The 9,934-nt window shown below is 48.2% G+C and overlaps 1 protein-coding gene across 2 annotated transcripts in view; it reads right to left on the bottom strand.

Moving 5' to 3' along the window:
- Positions 1–259: 259 nt before the first annotated feature.
- The window catches only part of ANHX (anomalous homeobox), a 15,420-nt gene continuing 5,745 nt past the window's right edge, over positions 260–9,934 (bottom strand). Inside the window, exons 4-9 of one of the 2 annotated variants that reach the window (XM_077763556.1) lie at positions 9,632–9,848; positions 9,064–9,184; positions 7,140–7,432; positions 3,169–3,316; positions 1,093–1,174; positions 260–827 (exon numbers count right to left, since the gene is read on the bottom strand). In XM_077763556.1, the coding sequence (XP_077619682.1) occupies positions 741–827; positions 1,093–1,174; positions 3,169–3,316; positions 7,140–7,432; positions 9,064–9,184; positions 9,632–9,848 (948 nt within the window). In that variant the 3' untranslated portion in view covers positions 260–740. The remainder of the gene's footprint in view (positions 828–1,092; positions 1,175–3,168; positions 3,317–7,139; positions 7,433–9,063; positions 9,185–9,631; positions 9,849–9,934) is intronic. The other variant, XM_077763557.1, reaches the window with a different exon arrangement.

Here is a 9,934-nt window from a genome sequence, read left to right as displayed (position 1 = left end):
GACTTGTAGCACCAGGGCAACTCCTTTTCCCACCAAAAAATAGGTAAAGGGCAAAGGGCAGAGGTGCCCACTGTGACAGTGTTTATAAAACAGAGACATTACAGACAATCAGATCAATAGGGTACTGATTCGTCAATCAATGCACACTCATGCCATGAAATGCACACCAAGGATTGAAAGGGACAGGTGTCCAAGATATAGTTAAGTGAGTAAAAAGGGGAGTTCAGAACATTAAACTGTAATTTAATTGAACATAACATTTGTTTTACAAACACAATGAATTATAACCTCAAGGGGAAATGTACCGTGTCTCATCTTGCCTGAGCAATCCTAACCCCCTAAGACAGAGATATGTCAGAACACTGCCCATGCCCCACTCACCAACTTAAATGGGTAAAGTGTGGCCTTGTCATGACAGCACAACATTCTCCTCTTGCTCTGGAAAGGCCTTCCCTGCCCAGGAGCTTGATGCCACAATCTCTCACAGTCTGAGTGAAACAGACCCCCCTGACTTCTGAGCTCAAGAGCATTTCTCAAATACTTCCTCCAATACAGTGAGTTGCCAACCAAACTATGAAACATGGCAGGGGCTAACTGGCCCCCAATGCTTCTCACTGGAACCCCCTAAGGAAATCTGGGGTCCATTTTTCAGTCGGAATAAAGCTCTGTAACGTGTATTGAACGGCTGGATGTCTACACCTGCTCCCCAGGGCACTGGCTGGATACCCCAAAGGGATATCTCAACCCAGGCTGCCCCCTGAAAGCTCAAGAAGCATCCTGGCTCCCCAGAAGGCATCACTGGAGGACTGGTCATCGGGCCACTGCACCTGGAAAGCCAACACAGTATTACACACAGAAGCACCTTGTGCCTGGCTCCACCTTCCCGTTCAGGCACCCCTACCTTGGGACCTACCCTCCCTGGACTCAGTGGGAAACACTAGCCCATGGCACCCGGCTCCCATTCAACTGACATCCCGCCTTGAGGCATCCCCACCCCTTGTTCCATCTGCCTTCTTTATTCACTCCAAAGGCATGACTTGAGAATCCAAGAGTTCAGAGGGAGACCCACAATACCTGGTAGTAGGGTCTCACCTGGCTGGAGGGCAAGGGCTGGCTCAGGTCCACAGCAGACACAGGGCTGGAGAAGGAGGGGCCCGGAGCCAACTCCAGGGGGCTGGAAAAGAGATGATGTCAGGACAAGCAAGCTCTGTTTCTATGGGGCGCCAAGTCACTACATGCCCTGACCGTTCTCTGCACATAAGGAGCCGTCCCAGGTGCTGGACGGTCTTCAGAAACACTGTCCTCTCACAGGGCCTCCAGTGTGCAGATGCCAGAGAGGCCTGGATACCATCTCCAGTAGGTGGCTTGGGTGAGCCAGAGACTACTTCAGGGCAGGCTCGTAGAGAAGGGCCAACAAGTGGAAACATGAAGAAAGAGGTCAAGAAGGGACAGGCCGCGGGTGTGAAGGAGACCAGAGGCCATTAGCACCACAGCGGGGACAGCAGGGAAGGCAGTGGGTGGAGCCTCTTGGGACAACGGTCTGGCAGTTCCCTGAACAGGCAGACGCACACCTACACAGCCATTCTGTGTACACACCCCAGAGACTTGAAGGCAAACATGCAGACACACATGTCCAGGAATGCTCAAAGCAACCCCAACTTGGGGACTCAGCAATGCCTACAAGCAGGTGATGGATCAAAACACCATGGTACAGCCACATCAAGGACCAGAACTTGCTGATAAAGGGGAATGGACTGCTGATGTACACAGCAACAGGGGAAAATCTCAAAAATACTCAGGCTGCGTGAAAGGAGCCGGACCCCTTCCCCACCCAAATTTAAAGTTTTGGATTTCAGGGGTGCCTGGGTGGCTCAGTCGGTTGGGCGTCCAACTTCAGCTCAGGTCATGATCTTGCGGTTCAGGAGTTCGAGCCCCGCATCGGGCTCTATGCTGAAAGCTAGCTCAGAGCCTGGAGCCTGCCTCGGATTCTGTGTCTCCCTCTCTGTCTGACCCTCCCCTGCTCACGCTGACTCTCTCTCTCAGAAATAAATAAAACATTTAAAAATTTTAAAAATAATAAATAAATAAATAAAAAGTTTTGGATTTCATTTACACGGAGTTCCACAAAATGCAGCTAAAGAAAGCAGATCCACAGTCCTGGGGGTGTCAGGGGTAGAAGCAGGTGGGGCTGCTCTACACGGCTCAGCAGTTAAAGCTTCATGGTCGATACATAAGTTGCACTCAGAAAACTATTATCTGTGCCATCTAAACATGCTGCTTTACTGAAGGCCAATTATGCCCCAATGAATTTACTTTTAAAAAAGGAATCAAGGTCATCAGATCAGAGGAATGATGGCCTGGGCCATGGGAGTCCAAGGCTGATACGGCCAGTGGGGAGACCAAGCAAACTACAAAGGTACCCAGTGGGGGCATTTTCACCATCACGGTTCCTGATCGCGAGTAGAAAAGTGAGTCCATCTGCAAAGTCTGCATTTTTCTCATCATGCTGTTTCAGCAAGAAGACTCTGTGACTTGAGGAACTGCTCCCTTTCTCTCTCACACACTGCCCTGTAGCTCTGCCCTTACTGTGCTCCTGGCTTTCAGCTCCCAGACTGGGGAGACTATGAACCCTGGGAACCTGGTCCTGGTTACCCCTATCATAGATTCCCTGTCTGCAAGAGGACCCCTAACTTCTCACACTCTTCTATCCCTCTTCTCTACCGCCAGATTCTCCTGGCCTGTTATCCTGGCCCCCATGGCTAAAATCTACAGCACTTAGGCTGTTCATGGCCCTTTGAAACTACAGTTTGGAATATAATACCCAACTTGATGCTACTCAAAAACTCAATCTCTGTCTAGGGAAAAGAAAATGCCAAAAAAGAGGCTGCTGGGACCCAGGGTGATCTTGGAGAAGATGCAAACTGTGAGCACTGTCCATAACACAGACACTCATGTCTGCTCTGATATTTCTGAGAGTTCTTTTGTCTCAGTGAAAAGCTACCCTCTTCTTCTGGTAAATGCAGGGTGGGGAGAATGTTGGTTTCTTCCAGACACTGATAAGGAAAGGACTCAATCTGCATATCTGAGATCACAGTCTATACACCAGGCAATACCCTAACCATGACCTGAGAAAATGTCACCTGAACCCCATGGTTCTGCATGGCTCACCTCTGGGTCAGGATGAATTCAGGAGGCTGTGGCGCGGGCTGTGTCACCTGGAAGCCACCTGCCTGTTGTTCTTCCTGACCACTGCCAGTGCCCAGACCTTCCTCCAGGTACATGCTCTGCGGATTGCCAACAGGTGGGTCAGCGAATCCTACACAGAAACAAATTCCACAACCCAGTGCTGGGAGAACAGAATACAGCCCACAAGCAGCACAATCAAGACCTCCACAAAGGGCAGCAGCACCCAACCTGGCAGGCCCCAAGCCTCAGCCTCCCTTGCTGAGGAAGGAACAGTCACAACTGTTGATCTCAATGGCCTTCTTAGGCTTCCAGAAACAAAGACAAAGTCGAGTTTTGCAGACTTCAAGTTCTGCTTTATTAACCCAGACTTCATGCCAGCCACCCAGTGCCAAAGATTCAGCATCCAAATCTGCCCACCACACACCCCTGCTGTGTGAGGACAGGGAGTGGACAGTCCACTTCTCAGTTTATCTCATGCTGGTCCACCAGCCCTTAGCTATTTTCATTTTCACTGTTTACGTTTCACCATGATTTCAATGAGGTGCAAGGTGTCACTACCTTACCTGGCTCCCTCTCTACATAAAATATTGAAGAGAACAAGTCCATATATCGTTCAAGGTAAACCATGTGAATCTGATAAATTCTGGGTCAACAAACATTTTGGAGGAAAGGAAGATAAGAAGGAAGGTCCATGTCTTCCCTGAGTCTACCAAGTGGCAAACCTAGCATCAGAATCCCTGATCTCAGACTCAAAACAACAGGCCAGCCAGGCCGGGCTCACAGTCCTTTGTCTTGTTTGTCAGAGTGAGGACCCAACCTGCCAACTAGCTGTCCAGATAATCTCAAACCAAAGGAACTTTCCTGACCATTTGGTGTATTTTTCTACCTCCATTTTATACTGTTTCCTCTTGTCTGTGGAACTTTTTTTTCTTTTTTTTTTTTTTAAATGTTTTATTTATTTCTGAGAGAGACAGAGGGAGAGAGAGAGACAGACAGACAGACAGCATGAGCAGGGGAGGGTCAGAGAGAGAGGGAGACACAGAATCCGAAGCAGCTCCAGGCTCTGAGCTGTCAGCACAGAGCCTGACACGGGGCTCGAACCCACGAACCGTGAGATCGTGACCTGAGCCAAAGTTGGACGCTTAACCGACTGAGCCACCCAGGTGCCCCATCCTCTTGTCTGTGGAACTTTAGAAATACTCTGAGAAACGTTAAATACAGTTTAAGTGCTAATTTGAGCATTTCTGATTCAAACATAAAAGATCGATGGGTTATATCTTCTTCCTCCAAGAGAAAAACAAGTAATAAGCCAAAAGGCCAGAACAGAGGGAGAGTCAGGGGAGGGATAACTAGTGGGAGGGAGACGTCCACAGTTCTGCAGACCCAGGGCACAAGTAAATTCCCTATGTTGGTAGGGCATCCAAAAGCAAGGTGGGGTATAGGTCAGGTCCTGAGAACCCTAAGGAGGTTGGGAGGGAGTAATAAGGGAGAGCAGGGTTAATATTCTGGTGCTCAGGCAGTCAGCAGGGAGGCTCACCAATTCCTAGAGAACATCACCCCTCACATGTGCTGGACCTGGTGTGAAGACTAGCTCCCCTCGTCCCAGTGTGAAGTTGGCCAGTGACCGCCCCACTCCAGCCTTGTTGGTAAATTTGGACAGGCAAATGTAGGTCTCTGACAGTGGGGGTAAAAAAACGTGGACAGCAAGAAATGAGGGACCAATATGACCAAACTGAAAAGCTGCCTACAGAGCAATGAGTCTCCAGGGCCCTTCCTCTTTCTGACCCCTCATCCTTCCCTATTCAAGGAAGGGCCAGAATCCACAGCCCTAATATTCTTGTCTTCAGACAATAAAGCAGATTTTGAAACTTCTCAATAGAAGTTTCAAAAAAATAAAAGATATAGGGGCATCTGGGTGGCTCAGGTCATTGAGTCACAGTTCGTGGGTACGAGCCCTGCATCGGGCTCTGTGCTGACAGCTCAGAGCCCGGAGCTTGCTTCAGATTCTGTGTCTCCCTCTCTCTGACCCTCCCCTGCTCACACTGTCTATCTCTCTCTCTCTCTCTCTCTCTCTCTCACAAATAAATAAAAACACTTTTTAAAAAAGACACTACATCTATAAAAAGTAACATAATCCAGGGCACCTGGATGGCTCAGTCGGTTAAGCACCTGACTTCGGCTCAGGTCATGATCTCACAGTTCGTGGGTTCGAGCCCCACATTGGACTCTGGACTGATAGCTAGCTCAGAGCTTGGAGCCTGCTTCAGATTCTGTATCTCCCTCTCTCTCTGACCCTCCCCAGCTCAAACTGTCTCTCTCGCTCTCTCTCTCTCTCAGAAATTAAAAGAAAAAATTAATAAAAGTAACATAATCTATGAAGAAAGGAAAATTCAAATAAAAAAAGAGCCTGGATTCTCTTAAAGCCTACCTGTCAAAATGGAATATTGAAAAACAGAGTGTGACATCCCCAAAGCATATACAATGAAAAAGAAAAGAAATACAAGAAAAAAAGGTAAACATTTGGGAGGATGGCCCAGGGTTTCCAACATCAGAATAAGATTTGTGCTCTAAAGAGAACTGTGGGGGCGCCTGGGTGGCTCAGCCAGTTAAGCAGCCGACTTCGGCTCAGGTCATGATCTTGCAGTTTGTGAGTTTGAGTCCTGCATCAGGCTCTGGGCTGACAGCTCAGAGCCTGGAGCCTGCTTCAGATTCCGTGTCTGCCTCTCTCTCTGCCCTCCCCGGCTCACGTTCTGTCTCTCAAAAGTAAATATTAAAAAAAACAAACAAACAAAAAAAAAACCAAAGAGAACAAAGAACAAAGTGAATGTTGAGGGGATAAATCATCAAAGAATATTATCCAAATATAACCAAACATTAAAGAATACATTATTATCTTCTTTAAATTGGAAGGCTTAACAGAAAAGTGAATTGAATTAAAAAGACTCACACCTAAGACCATCGTTGTGAAATTTCAGAACACCCAGACTTAAAAAACAAAACTCCAAGGAATGGTACGTTGCAAAAAAGCAAAAAGAATGACATCAGCAACACCAGATGCTGCAAACAATGATATAAACGTATCTGTAAATATCTATGGGAGAAAAAAAATATTTAAACTCAAAACTCTTTCCCTGCCAAATTGTTAATCAAAGTTGAGGGCAGATTAAAGACAATTTCACAACATGTAAGGACTCAGAAAATTTATCTTGCAAGTACTCTTTCTTGCACAATTAATTGAAGATGTTCTCAAATGTAACAAAGAAGTCAAGGGAGAAAGAATAAGACCTGCAATTCTGGAAACACTGATGCAAACGCAAAGAGACAATGAGAAGAGTACTTGGGATGGTGAACCCACACCAGGTCTAGGGAAACATCACTGGATGGAAACAGGAAGGAGGGCTCCAGCCACAAGTCTTCAGAGGAGACGCTTGGAAAGCTGGAAGAAGTTAAGGATGTGATAAAAACAGGTAATATAATAAAAAATAAAGGCAATTACAAGCTCCAGGAAAGTGTGGATATAACCATAGAAGACTAAAAAATTTAGGTGACAGGCAAATTGATAGAATAATAACCTCCTTCCAAGGCAAGATGTCACAAGATCCTTTTGTATTTGGTAGACTGAATATATATGTAAATACTCTTTACATAACAACTAAGAAGAAACCAAAGAAGTGCTATTCCAATCATGAGATGCTGTAGGAGGTACAATAAGCTCAGCCATCCACTGCTGCAGCAGGTGTTGACAGGTAAGTTAGGTGGACTGGAATGGAGAGTGGAGGGTGGCAGCTGTCTAGTTTTAATTCTTTCCTCACTGTCTTACGTTTAGTCATATGCACATTTTATTTTGCAAACTATAAAAGTAGGAGAGTATTGGCCTTTCTCACAACCCTTCAAATGAGAGCCAAGTAGTTGTGGCATCCTGTGCAGAGGAGTGTGGTCTGAAATGGACCCACCTGTGGAGCTGGGCTCACCCAGAGCAGTGATGGACACAGCCACAGCTGCATCTGTGGGGCGCATCATGAAGTCCATCCCATGCCCATGGATCAGTTGTCCGGTCTGGAAGGAAACTTCCTTGGAGGACGCTAGTGCAAGAGACATCAGCCATGACTCAGGGGCAGCCATAGAAGGGTCCAGCATGTCACTGCCAGCAGCCAGAGGACAGAGGCCAGGGCCTGGGCAGATAGGGGTGAGAGTGGCAGGTTCATGGCCAGGCCCCTCCTGGTACATCTCGCCACCCTGCAGAGACCTGGAGAAGACAGCCAACACCATATCTTGAAGGGCAGAGACTCCCAGGAGAAGACTCCAACCCAGTTTGGGAATCCAGGTTCCCAACTCAACTCAGCCACTGATGGCTGTGGGGCCCACCACATCCCTAATTACACTGCCTCCACTGTTCTTCCTGTAGCTGTGAGGGTTCTAGAACACTTTAAAAAAATACTACTAGTCATGGAGGGGGGCACTTGTGGGGATGAGCACTGGGTGTTATATGGAAACCAACTTGACAATAAACTATATAAAAAAAAAAAAATACTACTACTGCAGCACCTGGGTGGCTCAGTACTTTTGAGTGTCCAACTCTAGATTTCGGCTCAGATCAGGATCCCTGGATCATGGGATCCCGCCCCGCACTGGACTCTGTGCTGGGCTCCATGCTGAGTGTGGAGCCTGCTTGGGATTTTCGAGGTCTCTGGGCACCTAAGTGGCTCAATTAAGAGTCTGACTTCACCTCAGGTCATGATCTCATGGTTCACCGAGTTCGAACCCTGCATCTTTGATGTTATCGAGGAGCTTGCTTCCAGCTTGGGATCCTCTGTCTCCCTCTTTCTCTACCCCTCCCCCACACTCAATATCTCTTTCTCTGCCTCCCCTCGCCCCTTTCCCTGCCCTTGCTCTCTCTCTAAAAAACAAATCACCAAACAACCATTACTCGAAACCTAAAATACAGTAGTAGTTTCTTCAAAAGGAACTTCAATAAAGCACTGTTCCACAATAATGAAAACAAGAAATGATTAGGAAGAACTTAACAGTTGAGTGGATAATGATGGCTGACCTTATAGGACTATCAGGCAGTAAGTAGCTGATAACAATTAGACTCCACACTGCACAAACACTGATTGTATCTAAGATGGTGCTCCTGGGCTTTTGTTACCACCCCATAATCTTTGCAATAACCTGGATGGCATGGCCTCCTCATTTTGCAGATGAGAAAAGCATGGCACTGAAAGGTCACAGGACCCTAAGTTCACATACCTGGGCAGTGCCAGCCTGCATGTGAAGGGCCAGGCACAGATAGTGTCATGAGAGATGCTGATGTCACAATGGGAAATGGAAAGTGTCCACATCTTGATGGTTACACAAGATAGGACTTGGCCCCTCGTTCTAACCTAGTTCTGGTGATGGCTGGCACTTTTCTTATGCTTACATCAGGTTCATGCCTTGTCCTGAGGTGAGGTAGAGTGCTTGGACAGTGCCTAGTACACAGAAGGAACTCAAGAAACATTAGCTGTTACTGACTCGATGAAATACAAACAATACAAAAATACTAGGAACAAAATGAAACAAGAACTAGCGTTTGCCTTTAGGAAGTAAGTCTGCATGTTTTTCTTTCCAAATCTGTTTTCCTCATTCTGTAATACATACATTAAGCCAGGCTGTGAGCCAGGCTCCAGGGAGCAAGTGTGGGGTCCCTGACATGGATGCTTTTCTTACCAGTGGCTCTCCCATCCCAGAATGACAGATGTCTCTGCTCTCAGCAGTCACTGACCTGGTCCCATTTCTGGCCCCAGGACTCACATGCCTGCTCCAGGCCTGGTCACCCACTCAGGATGGGGAAACACCACAGGGTGATGGTCCCATGGTCCCATGGGATGGCAGTACCTGGGAGGCAATGGCTTTGGCATAATCTTGTCTCCAGAAAAGTCCGAGGCCAGGGCCAGCGACTCCCATGGCCCTTGGGTGGTCTCCCTGGACTGTGCAGGCCCATTTTCCTCCCGGCCAGCTGAAAGCCAATAAGATAGGAAGGGAGGCTTGCTGATGCTCCTCCCCAGCAGGTTAGGGCTGGAAAAAGGTGTCAACCACTGATTCAATACAATATCCTTTGTCCCTTAAATGTCTTTTGTCTGAAACCAATCCATAATTACAAACCCAGGAACGCCTCAGTCATGGTGACTGGCTCACTTCCCAAGTCTGCTCACGACTTCTGGCCCTGGACTCGCCATAATCTCTAAATGCAAAACAGCTGCTGCAGGCCCCACTTGGGGGCATCCTGACCCTCACCTTCAGGGATCTCACTCACCACAAGGTGATGTCCTCAAAGTGCAGACTGGGAGTGAAGGTGCTGTCCCTATAACGAGTGGCCCTAACTAGGCTTAGCCCTAAACAAAGGGTGCTGGGCGGCTGAAAGAACCCCCAACCACAAGGAGGGGGGAGCCCTGGAGCCACTCACCTGGCCACTGAGGCCTGTCCACACACGCAGAGCCAAGGTGGGGGTGGCTTGAGGGCTGGGGGCGGTCCGGACCCTTCTCCCTCACACTGGGGTCCTCTACTGTGTCCTCCGGCGCTGGCTCCGGGCGTTGGACAAGGGCCCTCTGGCGCCGCCGGTAATTGGCAAACCAGTTGTACACTTGCTCTACGGTCAGGCTCGTCTCCAAGGCCAGGTTCTCCTGCCCCAAAACAGCACAACCTCTAGCTTTGTCACCGTCCCCCAAGCAGCGGGGTGCACAAGGGCGACCCGACAACGCTTTCACCA

The sequence above is a fragment of the Crocuta crocuta genome, unplaced genomic scaffold (assembly GCF_008692635.1).
Source record: "Crocuta crocuta isolate KB4526 unplaced genomic scaffold, BGI_CrCroc_1.0 scaffold114, whole genome shotgun sequence".
Lineage (NCBI taxonomy): Eukaryota > Metazoa > Chordata > Mammalia > Carnivora > Hyaenidae > Crocuta > Crocuta crocuta.
This window is presented reverse-complemented; position numbering and strand designations above follow the sequence as displayed.